At 40.4% G+C, this 19,282-nt stretch overlaps 1 protein-coding gene across 2 annotated transcripts; it reads right to left on the reverse strand.

Moving 5' to 3' along the window:
- Nucleotides 1-119: 119 nt before the first annotated feature.
- Nucleotides 120-19,252, reverse strand: actn2b (actinin, alpha 2b). 2 transcript variants are annotated; one of them, XM_038737861.1, is made up of 22 exons: nt 19,184-19,252; nt 18,915-19,086; nt 14,955-15,069; nt 14,604-14,723; nt 14,369-14,455; nt 14,114-14,201; nt 13,664-13,742; nt 10,776-10,857; nt 10,391-10,476; nt 10,079-10,171; nt 9,574-9,804; nt 9,168-9,315; nt 8,582-8,732; nt 5,712-5,820; nt 4,816-4,956; nt 4,384-4,566; nt 3,938-4,072; nt 3,439-3,618; nt 3,079-3,225; nt 2,452-2,517; nt 2,202-2,360; nt 120-1,858 (listed from the first exon to the last, which is right to left on the reverse strand). In XM_038737861.1, exons 2-22 carry the CDS (start codon nt 19,038-19,040, stop codon nt 1,700-1,702), a joined length of 2,685 nt encoding a protein of 894 aa, XP_038593789.1. In that variant the 5' UTR covers nt 19,041-19,086; nt 19,184-19,252; the 3' UTR covers nt 120-1,699. The 2 variants fall into 2 exon arrangements, with proteins under 2 accessions (XP_038593789.1, XP_038593790.1); XM_038737862.1 differs by lacking the exons at nt 13,664-13,742; nt 14,369-14,455; nt 14,604-14,723; ... (1 more) ...; nt 18,915-19,086; nt 19,184-19,252 and having other exon boundaries at nt 14,114-14,191.
- Nucleotides 19,253-19,282: the final 30 nt, after the last annotated feature.

Consider the following 19,282-nt stretch of genomic DNA (forward strand, 5'->3'; position numbering starts at 1 on the left):
TTTGGCGATGGGGCTTTTGTTTACATGTGGATTACGGCTTTATTTATTCTCAGATATGCAGACAAATTGCAAATGACAGACATAATACATGCAATGATTTCTCAGGTTGAAAGTCTGAATTCGTCACAAGCACTTTATTTAATTAATTCATTACCCTCAAGTACAAAGTTTAACTCACTGAATTCTGTGATAACTGAGCCAGCAAATGCCTTTGAGGCATCAGTACAGCCTGAGCATCTTAATTTTCCTATCAAACTACAACAAATCAAACCTTTAGAGATTGGTGTTGTCAAACAATGTTCATTTGTTACAGTAAAAATAAACTTCTCTTTTAAAGGGAACTGCTTGCATCTAAATATTAAATTAATATAGTGTGCTCCGGTGCCTTGTGTTCAGTTTGTGTGAAGTGGCCAATGATCCTCTTGACAGAAAATGCCATTACTTTCACAGTATTTTTGCATTTGCAGGGTTCACAAATTGCCAATGGGTGTGAAATTGAACACAAAGGATTTTATCATTGTTTTTCATTAGACTGTTTTCAAAGACTGAGCAGAGAGTAATATACAGAGAATTAGCATGTTATGAGCGTGTACATAATGAGCACATTTTCATTAGGTCATTGCCACTTTTCTATTTGTGACAATTAACTATTCGGATATTCCTTAAATACTTTTTCTTAATTTGATGCTCAAATGGTATCAAACATGAATATACTGAAAGGTGAATGTAGCCAAAGAGCTATGTGATTTGGACAAATCAGGAATGAGCGAATATTTCTACTAACAATAGGTCTTAAAATGTGCCAAAGAAAAATTGGGAAACACTTGACTACAAAAGAAAACATATTTAGTCAGCACACACATTAAAATGTGCCAAAATGAAGGCTTTAGGTGTGTACTACTTTTTTTTATTTTTTATTTGGCTGGTAACACTGACGACTTAACCTATTGTGCTTCATTTGATCTTTTTTTCATATTAGTGTATTTATTTTTAGAGTTTATTGTACTTATTTTTGGGAACATGTAAGCATTAACATGTTTGTTTCTGCCTGAGAAAATGTTTTCTTAAAACATTACTCATGCATACTGCACATTTGGTCTTCAGTGTTCTCTGCCTTTAAACCACTGAGCAATTTTAAACATTTACTCTTGCATTCATGCGGTATTCCACTTTTCCTTTGTTGATACTGTATATTTTGGCCTTCTGTGAACCCATTTTCTGCCCTGTTTATTGTTGGATCACAGTCGGTCTAAGATTGCTTTTACAAACTGTAATTCACTTTAAAACATCTCAAAATGCCTTATCAAAAGATTGTATTCTCAAAACAAAGGCACTGCGAGGAAATATAATGCATGACACTGCTACACAAAACAGGACTTTCATGTGATCTGTATTTATGGAGAGAATTTCTCCTCTAGCTTTACCTTCATCACAGAACCCTACTTTCTGCACAAATACCACAACACACAAGATAAAATGTACAATGCACCGCTTCTCACAATATATTTTTAACATGGCAATACATTTTTGTTTAGGGGGAATATTTTATCCAAGCGTACAAAGACACATGACAATGCTCAGCTTGATTGTAGACAGTCTAATGCATCAGAAAACTATGGTCACACAAACAATTCATTCAACATATTTGATCCAACTTTCTTATAGATTCCTTAAATTCATTGAGATGGAAGGCAGGGGGTTAAAGGTCGCTCTCTCCATAGAGGGCGGTGGAGAAGGCAGTGTAGTCCAGTGCTCCTGGAGGTGCTCCATGGCCGGTGTAAGGTGGCATCCTCATGATGCAATACTCTGCTTGTTCAGGAGGAAGTTCTCTCCTTAGCTCCTCCACTAGTATGTAGGGCTGCAGTGGTAGAAAGAAAATGCATATTCACTTTCATGTTTCATGAAGGATTAATGTCAATAACCCTCCCGCACACACACACACACACACACACACACACACACACACACACACACACACACACACACACACACACACACACACACACACACACACACACACACACACACACACACACACACACACACACGCTGCTTTTCCATTTTAAGCGCATGAACAAAATTGTAGTGCATAAACCGACATGGCAAATACTTGGAAATAATGACTGGAATAGAATAGATTAGCGTTGGCTAAGAATATCTGCAAATATGCCAGTAAGTCACACTAATACCAACACACATACCTTGTCACTTGCCAGGATCCGGAAGGATGCCACAACCTGCTCGGCAGTGTCTGTATCAGCAGTCTCTCTGGTCATAAAGTCAATGAAAGACTGGAAAGAGACTATTCCTGTACCATTGGGGTCCACAAGTATCATTATACGGGCAAACTCCACCTCTCCCTGTGTAGAGTGTACAGTATGTGTGTAAAATACAAATTTGAAAATTGTGAGAGCAACCGATTATCCACCCAACCACATTTGAATTACCTACCAAGTCATAACCCATAGAAATGAGGCAGGCTCTGAAGTCATCAGTGTCCATTGCTCCATTCTTCTTCTGCAGTCAGAAGCCAAATTTCAGGTTCACCGTACAGAAAATGAGGAAAGGTTAAAGCATGGTGCATCATATACAGTACAACGTGCTTGTCAGTTCAGCATTAAAACGTGACAATACAGCAATACTGTAAGACCAAATCCTATGTGTCCCATGCAATGTGCAATTTTTTCAAACTTTGCCAAATCTAACACTGTTAATTTTGATGTTTTGATATGACATGGTAAAATAACTGAGGAAGAATGCTTTCAACTTTAAGCACCTAATCTTTTACCATTTGCAATAACACATTAAAAGATGCTTTAATGCAATGTTGAAACTAAGACTCTTATTCGTAAGATTCTTATGAGCCATAAAAGTCAGCTAAATATGGCTAAAACATTCCACAGTTTAATAGCAGCTACTGTTTATAATGCCTTATTTGTGGTAATCTGTGTTGGACAAAGGAGAATAGTTCATTTTCATCCACTCGCTCCACCGGGAGTCGCTCCGGATCAAATTTAGGGTCAAGCATCTTGCAAACAAACACTTCTTCTCTATAGATGTGAAATGGTAGAGCTGTACCCTGTCAAAGTGGTTGAAAGAGGATCGGAACTCATTCATCTGCTGCTGGCTGATGCCTTTGGCATCCCGGGTCAGGATCTGGGTCTCAATCTCGTTGATGGTTCGGGCAATGGTTGTGAGGAGCAGCTCCCACCCGACACGGATATGCTGTTGATGTGGTGACAGAAATGACAAGTTAACACAGCCTTGAGCAGTTTAATGAATATTAAATGTTTAAAAAACAAACTGGATTAGGCTACAATACTGATTTTCAGTATTGAGTAGCTTACGTAGGAGTGTGTGTATGTGTTCGCAAATACTGTACATGCATGCACTGTTCATGTCCATAGTCTTGTATCACTGTTTGCCACTGCTGTGTACCTCCATAGTGTAGTTGGTGTGTTTGTTATCGAACACCAGTGACTCTTGGATTAGCTGGTGGTCTCCCTCCAACTTGTCGATGTTGGGCTTGTAAGCAACAATGATGTGTTCAAATTGTTTCAGCTGGGTCATCTGGTCCTCCAGGGTGCCTCCTATCTCCAGGGAGCAACGTCCAATTTCCTGTTAGGATAACGCACTCAAGATGGTCAGCTTAATGGTAGATCAATTTAGATCATTCGATGCTAGTCTAAAGATCAGATGCTCACTGATGGAGTGCATGGAGTCATTTACCTGTGGCCAAGAGAAAATTCTGTCAGGACATATAGTATTTGATGATGATGATTTCATATGTATAATAATTCAATTATCATCATTATTTCGAAAGCCACCATCATGGTCACCCTTATGTACCACGCAATATAATTATCTTCCATTTTAGGTCTTTATTTGATTTGATAGAGATAACTGTCAAATTGCTTATGAAGCCTGTATGTCTAACCTCCATCCTGGCCTGTATCCAGGGTCCAATGAGATTAGCCTGGGCAGCAAATTGTCGTCTCAGCCTTTCATGGGCATGCTGGCGTGCCATTTCCTCCTGGAGGGCACTATCTCTCTGAGGAACCAGCTTCTTCACCTAGAAAACACAAATGCACACGTTTATTTGGAATTGTCAGAAGATGGCTCCTCCTAAAAAGCGAACTTGAACATTGAACAGAATTGTACTAATATATTTGGATTATATGCTTTAGATCCTTACTGGTTGGTGAGTCCTTTAAATCAGTGATAAAACAACTAGAGCAGCACTTCTTTACATTTATAAAGGAATGTAGATACTGCACTCCTTGTTCCTATTTTCATAATTAATGCTTTTATATGGACAGACAGCCATATCTGAATAATGACTTTATTCCTTGATGTAAGACTAAGTATTAAGGCTATAGCTACCTTTTCCCACTTGTTCAGAAGCTCTTCAATTGTGATGGTGCTGTAGGGGTTGATAATGTTGGCCTTGATCCCATAGCTCTGGGAAATCTTCTGCACCTCATTGTGGATTCCCAATATGGCCTGTCTCTCTGCATCAGCCTCAGGTAGAGTAGCTTTGAACTGCTCATGAGCTGCGATTAGACTCTGGAATAGTAAAAGGGAAGTCCTGAAATATTAAAATTTCAATTTTGTCAAGAGTGATAACATTATGTTATTCTTTCGGGTATGACAAATCTACGAACATTACAACTCACTATATAACATTAAACAGCCAAAAATGAATCATAATCATAGGTAAAGATTAACCTTAACAGCAGCAATACTGTGAAATTAAACTAAAATCTCACAAATAGCAGTAAGTGTGTGAGCCTACAGTCCAGCAAGTAAGCATACCTGGACCTCTTCAATAGTATGCACTATGAACATGTCCTGGAGATCCTCCATGGCTCCATCCATCCAGTTGTTGAAAGGAGCCGACCTCTTGGCAAACTCCAAGAACAACTGATCAATAGTCTCCAGCAGCTTATCTGTTCGCTAAGAGAATTACAGCTCTGCATTAGGCTCTACCTTGAACTTAGGGGTCATCTTCATATCTCACTTACAAATCCCAAACAAACATCCCCTAAACCATTTAATGACTAATCCCAGGGTACATAACTTTGGTATGGCCTTGTTAACCCCCAACTTGGGTTTGGTTGTTCATGACAGAGTCCCTCCCCTCAGCAGGGGGTGGCAGGGAGTGGAAGATCGACAGAAAACAAACCCCTGTCCCTGTCATTCAGACTTAATCTTTTGGCCATTTTCCCGGGCCCCTCACACATTTGCAGGTCTGGAATTGCTAGCCTGGATCAGAGGAAGTGGCTAGTGGGCTTTCAGCCAGTCACTTCCTGGATTGGGCTCTTACATCTATTTCTCCTTTATCCCCTCCACCCTCCCATTTTACCATCCTATCTGGGTCAGGGATTTTAGAGGGGATACATTTAGGTCTCCTTAATCAGTCGTGTCTTCACTGTTCAGGTATCAGTGACAGACACCTAAATATGCTTACACAGATATTTTGATTAAGTTGGGTTAGGATGCAACTTCATTCTGCATCCATGTGGAACATTAGTGCACTCTTGTGGGGACTTACTTATCACAAGTTTCAACATGTGCACATAAATGAATCCTTCACTAGCTAGATATAAAAATAAAAAAACACTTTAAGCCTTTAAAAAAACTGGTCAAATGGATATGAATGTTTTTCATCTGCTTTCAGTCACAAATTCAGCCTTGACTGTTGCCTTCACCTCCAGTGCCTCTCTCCTCTTCTGAGTCAGGGTTCCCAGCTTGTCCCACAAGTCACAGATGCTCTGGCAGCGTTGGTTCACAGCAGCAACGTCGTGGTAATCCAGCTCACTGGAAAAACAAAGCACATACTGCGGTTTGTTTCAGTTGTGGAAAAGAGCTTTACTGTGCTCACCAGGCACTGAGGTAGCTTTCATAAAAATAAAAATAAAAACTGTCCGTGTGAAATAGCTATCCAAAGTGTAAAAAGCAGCACAAAGTCACTGCCATAGTGATAAATGTTTCAGTTAACACAACCCCCCACCACCACCCTCGTACAAGTACTAAGGTCTGATCACATTTTAAATTTAAAATGAAATGTGCCCTGCCATCACAGACTGAGAAATGAAATACATTTACTACACTACAAATGCAGCTGCATACGCATAAGTTGAAAGCTTTTTAAATGTCCTGTTTCCAAAGCCGAACAGAACAGGCAATTTTTATTTTGTTGGTTTTGGAAAAGCAAATTAAATGACAGAACAGGCACATGCTGGTCTTTAAGTTAACAATAGCAAACTAATGTTAGATTTATGGAAATATGTGAAAGTTTATTTCAAACCATTTTGAGTCACCAAGTTGTAGGCTCAAAATGCAGTTCCCAGCATAGTTATTAGCATTTTCTTAGTCTTAGAGGACAGGTAGCCAGCTTGTAGGTGCTGATTCTTTTTCCCCTTGCTACATTACATTAAGTTGGTTTCGCCTGAGCTCTTAGCATCATGGTAAAGGCTTTTCATATGTAGACACTGTCAAGGAGGATCTGCTCTTATGACGTGGATTGGAGTTTTTAAATCCAGTACCTGATATTCTGTCTTCTGTAGTTGAACAAAATGCAATTTTTAAAATCAAATGTTAGACTAGTCAGCCAACAAAGTAAAGCATTTGTGTTCATTTAGTATTTTATTTAAAACTTCAGAACAAGCAACTTGAAACACAGACATCAATACACAAACACACAAACACACACACACACACACACTTGAGTAAGCTGCGGGGACTACTAGAGTTGCCTTTACTCTGGTCTGCTTCAGGTTGGTTTAAAGTCCTGTTAAAGTTTTGGTATAGTCCTGAGTCCATAACTGGGAACCTCCTAGGACTGAGTTGAGGAAGACTGGAAGTTGAGCACTAGGGAAGAAGTCTTTCATAATGGACTTCCTCCCAGTGGTCTATGCCAGTCTCATAGTCTGACTGGAAGTGAGAGACTGTGCCTGGAGGATGCTGACCATTCAAGAAGAGGTAGTAATGGTTCAGTCCCTCTGCTCCTACTTGTGAAACTGGCTGGACAGGGACTTCTTCAAACATGGAAGCAGCTGACAACTCCTCACCTCCACGTAGAGCCGAGGCATAGGTAAGCAGTGGCATGAAATCTTGTTCTTCGATTTCCAGCTCTTCATTTCCATGCTCGTAGATGGATGCATAATGACTCAACTCACCAGCCTGGAAGACAGGTCCCTGATATGGAGAAGGGCGTGGCACAAAGCTTAAATTTCCATTTCCGATTAAGCAAGTTCCTTTCAAGCTCACCTGCCTTAAACAAAGGTGGAGCTTGGGAAGGACTATGTCAGGTATAGGCTAAGTTGTTCCAGACTCGCTCTTGGCATGCGTAGAGTCTGCCATAGGATCCCAACCAGAAGCAGCAATCCATGAAGCCACATTGAATATGTCTAAAGCAGGTCTTGCTGCATAGGGTTTCAGGACTAGAATACACTTAATCTTTCACTGGTTCATTTAGGAAGTAGATTGGATAACCCACACCGGAAGGCTGAGCAACAGAACCTTCAGATGAACTATATAATGGAGGCCAGGAGCTGCCTCTATGTTAGTAAAACTGCCCTCATTAGGATCGCGCTGGATCCAGCCTACGGGCAAAAGAGAGAAAAAAACAAATTGTGGTAAAAATTAATGAGGCAAGAAAGCGTGCGATAGCATTTAAAGTCTTTCGAGTCTGTAACGATTTCAGAGTACATTTATAGTCTTCAGTGAAGTGACATTCTTACCATTTTGAGCAGGAAAGCAATGGACATTCCAGCTGAACTGTGCAATGAGGAGCAATTGACTGCAAGAGAAAATAGCATGGTCAAAAGCTTAGTAAAATATACAAGCCATTAATAGAACATGAACACACAAACATTGGTCATTTGACTATCACATACCTTGCAGGAACCCAAACGGCCAATTTCCTTGTCAGCTGAAATGTTATCTTCCTCTCTCACAGCACCAGTTAAATATGAAACAGGAAATACTCTGTGGCCAATCCCTCGCTGAGAATGATAACGATGGTCAGGTGTTCATCACTGATTATTGATTGAAAATGTCAGCATGCCTGTAAACCACACCTTCACCCTTCTATTACTGTGTATAATAACAATAATTTTATACTGTAGTGATAAGCATGTAACTAAGAAGGGTTTGAATAATTTTCAGGAATGCTTTTCACAAAGTGGTTCCAAAACCAAAACCATCTTACATGCAAATCAGAGTTTAGAGACAGTGAGTTCATATTGTTCCAAATTATTTTCTTTTCAATCAGTTTCTGTTCTTCCACTGCCTCAAATGTGAACAAAGAGAACAGATGTTCTCTTTGTTCACTGCATATTCAATGTGAATGCCGTGTTCTGTTGTGCACATGTCCTTTGTTGCTTGTCATCCATAATCTATCCAGGCATCAACCCTTGTAGGTTATACATTAGCTTAAGTGTCTAAAGCCAAAATGCTATTAAAATAATATTTAAAAGAGAGAAACAGATCCGTGATTGTGTTTGGCAGGAGTGAAAACGTACTCCTGGGCCTCCATGACACATGACTGCAAACGTCTGCTAAAGGGAGTGCGTACTTTAGTTCCTGTGCAATGGCGGCAATCTGCTCCACTCTGTCCTGGTGGGCTGCCAAGTCACTCTCAAAGGCCTCGTGTTTTCGAAGCAATGCTCTGATTTCTGTCAGGGTGGCTGCTTCGTAGTCCTTCTGGGAGAGGATCAGTTCTTTACCTGAATTTCACACATATGCAAAGAGAGAGAGAGAGAGAGAGAGAGAGAGAGAGAGAGAGAGAGAGAGAGAGAGAGAGAGAGAGAGAGAGAAACAGGATGATTAGTAGATTAGATCTAAACACAAGCCTTATTTGGTCGTTGCAGATGAAGAAAATTAACTGTTGCATCCCACTACAGGCTGATTGCATTGGGCAGGGTCTAAAATCTTTAATCAAATCTCATTAGGGAACAAGTCTAAACAAAACCCACGGTTAAAGGAAACACTTGAACACTGAAAAGCAGGCAGATAATCAGGAATACAGATGCCTGTAGATGAACGGAGCGCTAACAAATCAAGATAAACAGATAAACATGCAGACATAGACATACTGTAGCAGTGAGAGATAGATAGAAAAGCAAGAATGCAGACAATTAAAAAGCCAAACTACAACTGACCGCTGGCCCAGTTCTCATGATTGGTGGCTTTTTGGCGAAACTTTTCAGCCAGATGGTCTAGCCTCTCCAACCTACGGATCTCTGTAAGGAGCCACTCCTCATAGCCTTTCTCTGCCTGCTCCAGGCCTTGCCATGCACTGGCTATGTCCTGCAGACACATTGACAATGGAAAATCACAAATTCACTTAAGATTTTTGAATTGATTCTACACTGTCAAATAAGAAAAATTGATAAATAAATGTTATTTGCAGTTGGAAATAGGGGTGAACCTAGAACCTGTTACTCCTTAATCATGTTTAAGATTTAACCTCTAAGGCATTTTCCCAAAGACTTTATACAAACAGTGGTGTACACAATCATGAACACTGAATTCTAAGCAGAGAAACAATATGAAGTCGGGACTTACAGATACCATCTTCCCCTCAGAGGGCATGAAGGCAGGGCGATTGCTGATGCGCAACTTTGTCTGCAAGGTGTTGAAGTTAATTTCCAGCTGGCACTTCTCCTGCACTTTAGGGGGCTTGTGCTGGCGTCTGTAATCCCTGAAGTCCTCCAGCTTCCGCTGCATCTCTGCCATGGTCTTCTCTGGGGTCCGGTTCTCCAGCCAGGGAGTGGTGCGGCGGATCCACTCCAGCAGCTGGGAAAGGACAACAATAAGTGGAGAGCCAAGAGAGCTCCATGTTAAGATAGCAGTGTGTCAGGAAGATTGTGATGATTTTTTTCAGCATGGGTCTCAGGTTATCACCACAATGGTATAAATAAGTGGGCGAAAGAAGGATGTTTTTTGATTTTGAACTTACGTCTGTACTTTTACTTTGAAATGCTTCCATGTAACAGGCAGAGGACAAACTTTAGGTTTAGAACCTTTGCAAAATCTTGCTTTGAGTATGTAAGTTCAAATCATGCTTTACCTCACTGGCCAGTCTCTCATACTCCTCCATCATTTTCTCATTCTCCTGGTTTACACCGAGCACCTTACAGATCCTGTTGGCAGCCGTCTCTGCCTAAGAGCACAGGGAACAACAGTAATGTTATTGCATAAGCAAAGTAACACAGTGGGTCATGCTCAAACTGATCCTCTCAGTCTCTCTTTTAACATTATCCTCATACTAAATTTGCTCAAAATTTGACATGTCAAAATCAAACCATTCTCGAAATTCATGAAGGATAGAGAAGTAATCTAAAAAGAGAAATTGGTTAGGGCACTGTTTCAACCACTATACCTGCTCAGCTCCAGCAAAAGCATGGTAAAAGCAGGACACATAGGTCATGATAGCTCTTTCATCAGGCTTGGGGGTGTTGATGATATCTGTGGCATTGAGAGGGAGGAAAAGTCAAGGTAGCAGAAAGGAAGAAAAAACATCAAAAATCAAAAAGTGGAAAATTACTTTAGAGAATGGAAGGAGACAGAAGCAGCACCAATTTTAAGTATTCTTCAAGTGTGATTTTAAGACAGAAATAGACCTCCAACAGACCAAATATTCTCACATATTTGCATGAACACATACTGTGAAGTTCATATTGCAAACACATATCTCAAAGAAAAATGTATGAGAAGTTTTGAATCCAAAAACTCATATTGGGTACATCTATTTCATAACACATTACCTTCTGCGTCCAGCATTTTGGGAATGTCCAGGTGTTTCTCGGCTATGTCAAAAGCCAGGTTCAGGTTCCCCAGAGGATCATCCTAAATAAAGAAACACAGTTCTACATAACTGAACAGCAATGCTGGACTTAAAATGCCACCGCATTGACCTCCATGCTATGGTGAACACATCATACTCCCTGATTACCAACTGTACATGCAGATTAATTTAATAGCACTCGTTTTAAGGTTATTTTTGACGGAGCTGCTACATAAACACCAAAGACTGACTTTATAGGTTTTCTAGTTTTCACGAGCTGTTTGATTATTAGGAACTTCACATATTGATGATTGCCGTTTGATTAGTCCCAAGAAACCAGTCTCACTGGGAAAATGATGTTGTAATTTTCTCAAATTCATAACATGAATTACTTTTGGTACTGTTTTTAAAACAACAGCTTACATCAAATCATTATTACAATTTTTAAACAAGTATAACAAGTGATGTCGTTGAGATGAGAGTTTGTTATCTGTACTTCATAAGTGACTTGAACAACTCTGCTATTATGATAAATTTTCATATATGAAACAGCTAGTAATTAATCATTTAAAAGATAACTCAAGAAAACAATTTACCCTTAGAATATACATACTGTATTTCTTGAAATGTTCAGATTTAATCAAAATAAGCAAGTCTGGCAGGAGACACCAAGTTTTGACAGAGTGGGAGTGGTGAATTAAGCCAACAGCTGACAGTGAACCCTTCCCTGCTAACGGGAAAGCCAGTGAGAGTGCAATGGGGTAAAGGGATCATGCTATCATGCTGCTGCTATTGTCCCTATCCCTGTACCACTGTTCCATAATGGTAGGTGGGTGGGGGCTGCCACTCTATATGACAAGGCCAGCTGCTCACAGATCCAGTGCAGGACAGATAGATAGATGGATGGATACAGTGGTAAATTGATGACGGGGTGGATGGATGGATAGAAGGATACCCCAAGGCCTCTGTATGTGTGCGCCCCTGACCAGCGCTGTGTCAGCCAGCTGTAACACCGCAAGCTTCACAAACATGCTCACCTGGAGCCAGACTCAACAGCTGCCTGCCGCACAACGCAACTGTCTCCTGGCAGCATGAGCAGAACTGAAAAGTCGAGGGGTGACTGAGTGTGTGAATATGTATGTAAGAGATTGAAAGAGTGAGAAAAAGCAGTAGAGATAAACAGATATGGAATGATATGTGTGGGTGTGCCTCATCATGACTCATATTTCCTAATTATGAAAATTAACACCATCCTCGCGTTTATACTTAAAACATGACTACTAAATATCACAGCAACCATTTCATATACATCTTCTTGACTTTCATGAGGGCCGGCAGCCTTTAACTGGGGAACACTATGTGACAATAGCAGAGTTAAAGCTAAGCTTGAGCTCTGCAGGGACTAGGCTCATGTTTCTGTGACTATTCAGGGTCAACTCCGAGTCACGCCAATGAGTTGTGGACTGAAAAGTGAGTGCTTCTGCTTCCAAAACAAAACCAGCCACGGTGTTCCCCTACTATATATATATATATATATATACACACAGTATTAAGCCAAAATCCGTTTTCTCATGAATACAATTGTCTGATGTTTTAAGGCATGACCATTTAAATTTGCAATATGTGGTTCATATATTCATTGGATAAAATCACTATAAAATCTTATGGACAAAATCTCTATCGTTGGTTTTTACTAAAAAATTAAGTTTTACATCAAAACAGACTTGGCAGTGGAAGAGAGAAGCCTCAAATATTTCCAGAGCAGCCTCTGCCATCCCGTCTACAGCAACATCTTCCAGAAGGGAAAAGGAGCGTTACTTGTGTGTTATTGTTACTGGACAAACACGGGAAGGCTGTCAGCTGTGCTGTTTAGCTCTCCAAATAAGCAGCAAAGCTCACTGTGGCCCTCGCCTGTTTACACACAAACCATGAGAATCCTGGTCTTCCATAAATCCACAACATTGAATTGAGCTGTGGATTTGTTAGCCCTGAAAAACATTTAAGCACAAGTAGCATGAGCATACTTTTTAACAATTTGAAGGCAGACATGACTTGGTTTGCATATTTATCACACTTGATATAACAGAAGCCACATATCCCCACCATTAAATCCAGTGCACTAATGGGCGCAGTGGGATGCACAGCAACAGTCTTTTTTCATGCTAATTATGCTGAAAATGTGTACTAAGTAAGCTGCCCCAGTTAAGAATAATGAAGCATGAGGTGAGACTAACTGAGTGCACTTAGGATAAAAACACTCTGCACGGAAGAAGAAAAACCTCCATAGATTAAAGTAGCGTTACATCCATTAGCCATAAACTGTTTACATACACAGCAAATATTACTGCACAGTATTTCCGCCTATGACAGCCAAGCTGACTTCCCACAGACAACTTACTTCACCTCAAATAATTTACACGGTAAACAACAAGGAGTTGGTCCTATGAAATGCCACATATTTCTAAGTGTATCCAAATATGCCATAAACAGTCCCAACAAACCACTTCAAACACAAACTGCTTTATTTTATAATTTTCTCTGGATCAAACACTTCCCTGTACTCAAATAACTTAATCAAACAGGCAACCAGGTTAGCATTGCAAGTCTTCTGCAGAGAAAAGAAGAAAGGGTTAAAAAAAGATTGCAAACACCTACAGTCCTAGATACAGACTAGTTTTCATCAGTGTTTCACAACAAAAGTCAACACGTCATAAAAAGTTAGCCTTAAGTGCCATTATCCTGACTTCAGTGTGCATTTCTTTTCATCAGTTCACACTGTGACAGGAGTGTTATTTTTGTGGATCACAGTCTGTTAGTGTTTTGGGGCTGAAACACAGCATCCCGGTTACAAGTGAAACCACACGACACCTTATTGAGCTTAGAGTAGTCGAGGAGGTCGGGTCTGTGTCTATGAATCAGGGCGCAGAAGGCCAGGCCATCCTTCCAGCTTCACCGGCCGATGAGCAGAGAGAACCAACATGTCAGTTCAGAGAGGTAACATGCTAACTTGACTCAAGAGATGAAGCTGCTGGAGTCCGGTTTTAGCATTAACCATTAGCGGTGCAACAGCACTCGGTAAATATTTTGCTTTGTTTAAAGTCAGCCTCAGGAAGAAGTGACATAATGCTATCAGATCAACATATTCACTGTAAAAAACTGCATATTACTGTGATATGTACTGCTATATAATAAATTGTCTTGTATGCCCAAATGGAATGAAAACAGTATTTTGAGAATATTTCAATCACATAAAACTATCGCTCTTACTGAACAGCATTTAAGAGCCAATTAACAGTCTGTGATGTGCTGAACACTTACCTGACATGGAAGTTTTGGACATTGACATTCCTGTAGGGGGCAGTCTTTCTCTGACACCACAGGAGGAGACCTTCCTTGGCAGATGTTTCTGAGGCGATAGGAATTTGTTACATCATATAGCACCAGACTGCTTTGCCTTCTAAAACCTCCACATTCACATTTTATGTCATTCCTTTTTTAAGTACATTCAGTGGACACAAGGTACCTATAGAAAATTAGCTAGATTTGGATTTTTTGGGGTGTTTATTTTCTCACCTTCCACAGAAATGTCCTGAATGGCGAAGCGGAGGATGATAGTCCAGATCATTCCAAGAGTCATCTTTACATTACCGTCCACAATCTCTGAAAGGCAAGCAACCTCTTACAATTAGTTTGCACTAGAGCAAATAATAAAATCTGATTATTACTCTTATTATTTCATGCTTGGGAGGTCATATTGGACACTTGATTGCTTGCAGTATATTAAGATATACAGGAAGGCTGCGGGTACCTTCAGCTCCAATGGAGACCAATTTCACTCCTTTGCTTGTGATGAAGTCCAGCGCTTTATTGACGTTAGCAATCTTATGAAATCGCATCTTCCCTCTGTCTGGCTTGGGTAACCTCTCCCCTTCAAATAGAACAATTATGACAGAGTCAGACACATATGTAACCTTACATGTATGTGCACATTACCAGAAAATTGGTTTTAACTGAAACAACTACATTAAATGCAAAATAAACCACAAAATTAATATTACTGTACTGTGATGAAAATGTGCATTTTGTATACCAAAGAGGAAATCATTGAAAGGAACTAAGAAAACATGAAGTTATAAAAGAAACATCTTCCCTTCCTTACCTGAGATAACTTCCAGTAGCAGCATGAGTTTGAGTCCATTCCTGAAGTCCTCCTCAATATTTTCAATTTGAGTACCAGCTTTCCTCAGGTGGGAGTTACACCAGGCTGTGAAGGTCTAACAGGACAGGGAGACTCAGGTCAATTAAAATGGGATTTGAATGAAAATGTCACCGTGCAAATGAACAGTATTCTGTGCATGAAAATTGCAGTTATTTCTGCACTTCCTGTAAAGCTCTGCCGATGCACCGCAGATTACTGGAAACAGAAAAATAGGAGAAATGCTGCTAATTTATAAGAATGCACATTTACATTTTAAGTTAGGTTAAAGCAAGTTGGACTTTAATTTAACTTGAACTTTCCTTTACATTATATGGATATATGGATCCTCTCTTCAGTAGACCTAAAAAGACTGAGGCAGCTAGCAGCTTAACAAGTATCCACTACAAGACTATACCAAATCAATGTTAACCTCTTTGATCAGTGCTAATTTTTCACATTAACCTTCTGTGGCCTGTTAGTGTCCAATTTTAACGTTTAGTTTCATCATCAGAACAAACGTTCTCCATGTGGGGTACTGAAATATGGTGAATCAAGTAAAGCTAGGATCATTGTCTTTGTCCTCCTATTTTCATAAAGTCTCTCAATAGCCAGCAGCAGAGTTCACAGGCGCTCAGCACAGCGCGGATGAAAGCTGGGAGCCGACCACAGAGCACATTCCGGCCGATATTAGGTGTTAAATTTAGACTGCTCTGCTTTGCCTCATGATAAGAGAGCAGCAGGGAAAATAAACGTCCAAACATCTCGCCGTGTCGACATGAGTGAAAATGTCACGTGCATACAGAGCAAGTTTTCCCCTCACGTCACTTTTTGGCCACTCATAATGTGATTGGTTACAGCTGCGAGGAGATAGCTTTATCACAGTACATGTGTGCTGCTCCTCCAGGTCACACTCATTACTGTGCTGAGGTACAAAGACAGGCAGGCAGGCAGGCATGGACAAAGGATGGGAGTGTAGTCAGAAATATGAATTTAAAATCATATAAAGTGTATGCCACAAGGATGAATATTTGGATCTGTCAAAGTGTGTGTGTGTGTGTGTTTAAATAAGCTACTATCATCAACTAGAAATGAAATGTCAGTGTTTATATGTATTTAAATCAATAAGCTGTTGAAAAACAATGGTCTATAATGTAAGCTTTTGTTGCCCTTTAATCCTTCACCATCACAAAAACAAAAAGGTATGAATGAGTAGTTAAAGTACTTTGAAAGTCAGTGGTCAAAGTATGATGGTTATGGTGCATTTAAAACATTTCTTAGAGTTAGTAGTAGTTAATGGTCAATCAGAAGAGAATGGAAGCATAAGCTGGTTTACTTTTGCATTTTTCACATTTGGCTTCACTTTTTATTGGCACTTTATTTGGCAATTTTAAAAAAGAAAATAGTGAAATGAATTTGTGCTACCCCTTTACAATATAAATGGAAAATATTTTTCGAAAAAGTTTTAACCTTTACATGAATGTATTTTTACACCTGTACTTTGATCGGCTAATGTACAAATTCAGCATTATATGTTCCTCATCATTACTTGAGGAAGATAATTCAGCACATTTTCCAACCCTGATTCTTACACATCCTTGTACCCAGTAGGACTGTGTATGGGTGCCTAGCCAGCCAGCCACTCAGGCATCCCCTCTGGGTGCCGATGCAAAAACAGAATTTCAGAATTAAAGGCTTTAGGGTAAAGGCCATCACATTCCACACTGAGTGAGTCCCCAGGGTGTATGTGACATTGAACTGCTGCCCTCTTTTGTTAAAAAAAACGTGGCCTGCTGGTCTTCCATATTTGACTCAGCCACAGTCGTAGAACCCTGCTGCCCACTTTCCAAATCCCCCCACCCCACAAGCACATACTACTGACCAGTGACGATTGAAGCTAAAAATATTTATGAATCACATCCAGCAAGGACCAACCCTGTCACTGAAATGGCCGATGCCTTTGGGGCCTCACTAGGTCAGAGGCTGGCAGGCTGAGTCCAAGAGGATGGACAATAAAAGAGAACCCAGTGCTGAAAAGACAGAGCCTTTTGAATGATTTCTCATACGTCTTTCATTCAGGCATCTATTTAACTTACACTTAATGTATTTAATTACGCTGCACTTTCATTTAATGTAACCCAGCACCTTGGCAGTGCGGATGAGGCTTTAAAGTCTGAGCATCAGTCTACATGAAGGGGCACTGAAGCCTTTATCAATCTCCTTGATAAATATGTCTGAGTCAGGTTATAGATTCAAAATGGTTCACATAAGCTCCATCACATTAATATCCACTGAAGGAAAGTTACCATGGCTTGAGCAAGATAAAATAATTTAAGGCTACTGGAGATAAATTACTTGTAAAACATGACTAAAAGTGGCAAACAAAAGTGTCGTGGCAACACTACTACTGACTGTGAATGTCAGGCAGGGGTATATAGTTTATAACAAGCTGGTCGGGCACAGGGCAACTTCATCATCTCCGGCAATGCCAAATAGAAACACTAAACCAGTGATACTGTATGCAGCCATCATTTATCAATTCTAATCCCTTTTAACAGCTGCTCCCAGAAGCAGACTACTCTCCAATGAGCACTTGTCAACTTCAAATTATAATCAGTAAAAAGATAAACACTGGAAACATAGCTGTGTATATGGACCAGGGACCTGACTATCTTGTTGCTGTCTTATGTTACCAAAAATAAACAGTTTTCTCATCCCTGTTGAGGTGTGTGGGGGGACAGGAGGTTATGGGCATGGAGGTGATGGCCTCCAGTTGTGCAAAGAGCTGAAGTTTAAAGCACAAGCCAACTTTTAAAGCCATAAAACCAATTGACAGTGTGGGAAGCCGAGGCTATATTGAGTTGAGCTGGTGTGCTGGTACAATATTTCTGCATGGTTTCTATAAACAAAAGAATTCCGCACCAAGGACACTGGATTAACCCTACTATAATGCCTTTTGGTCCCGGGGTTAAAATTAGATGCAGCGTCCATTCTAATCCCAACAGCGTCATCATGTGTTAGAAGCATCTGTTGACAGCTCGCATTCCGCGCGTATCAGTTGAGAGGCAGCAGTCTGGAGAGCCTCTGGAAGGCAGAGCTATTGTTAGCTGGTACCCACCGCATCCGTCCGTCAAGCCTCCCACCCTGGACCTGCGGGGTCATGCACTCAGCACGTAACTAGAACAACCTTCAAAATAAAACAAATGAAACTTCCGATGGGGGTGGCAAAAACATAAATTCATCGAGTCATACTTGCCTCTTCGTTGTTGTTTTTTTTTCCATTTTTCAGAGAGCTATAAAGCTAACTATAGTTGCTAACTTGGGCTAGGAAGACATACTAAAGTTGACGCCGTTGCTTCACTGTTTATATCTACTTTTATATTGTATGTGATTTGATGCCGCGGAGTTGGCTCCATGGTTGGCTCCCCTTCCAGAAACGTTAGAACGATTCATAACGGTTATGAACGGTTAACGTTACCGGAGAGGCGTCTTGTGCGTTTGCGCCTTCCCCTGCATGCTACACACACAAACAGGTAATTATAGAAGATAAATGTTTCATTAACTTGGCGTCCATGTTAAAACGAACAAAAATTGTGTCGTGTTTAATCAGCTTAACGCCCCTAAACACGTTAAGGTCGCCATGAAGTCTTTTATTTTGAAACTGTTAACCGGATATTCAGGTCTTGCGTGGTCTGCATGACGCTAGTCCCAACAGAGCTGTTTGAAACTTTCTGACACTGTAGAACATTAATGGCAGAGTAACCATTATACTCTCTAGCAATTTGAAATAAAAAAAACTTCCAATGTAATTCAGAACAACACAGTTTGATCATTTTTTCCTTTGCATCCATCTCACAGTCCGTAAATATAACTAGGAACAATCAATTTAGTTGTATTATTTTGAAACAGGAGCTTTTTTCTTACTTTCCTCTGCTGTTGTTCCCAGGCAGGGTCCAGCAGCATGTCCCTGTCCCAGTCATCTTCCTGCATCATGTACTCATCCTCGTAGCCGTTATCATAGTGCACCGTGGTCTCCACCTGGGTCATCATTATTGCGCCGTTACTTTCTGTTCCTCAACTCAACTGCGTGTTGTCCCTAACGAAGGACACCTGGATTAAATGTAATGCTGAGGAGGGGATAGTTTCCTGACTCTCTCTTCTCCGAGCTGCTGCTTCTTCTCAGTCTTACTTACTCACGCTTGCCCTTGTCCTCCCGACCTGACAGACGTCTGGCCCTGGTTGCCACAGATGTACAAGCGACGATAGAATTAGTACATAAGTGTCACGTGACG

Source organism: Micropterus salmoides, unplaced genomic scaffold, assembly GCF_014851395.1.
Source record: "Micropterus salmoides isolate LMB-PRFRI ecotype aquatic unplaced genomic scaffold, ASM1485139v1 Ms_hic_scaffold_22, whole genome shotgun sequence".
Lineage (NCBI taxonomy): Eukaryota > Metazoa > Chordata > Actinopteri > Centrarchiformes > Centrarchidae > Micropterus > Micropterus salmoides.

Bases quoted from the DNA above. Each gene is read 5' to 3' on its own strand.
- actn2b (XM_038737861.1), bottom strand. From the start codon at position 19,040: ATGATGACCCAGGTGGAGACCACGGTGCACTATGATAACGGCTACGAG. The intron at 10,477-10,775 runs GTAATGTGTTAT...TCAATGCCACAG, and splicing joins CAAAATGCTGGACGCAGAAG to ATATCATCAACACCCCCAAG. The intron at 4,567-4,815 runs GTATGCTTACTT...TTACTATTCCAG, and splicing joins ATACTATTGAAGAGGTCCAG to AGTCTAATCGCAGCTCATGA.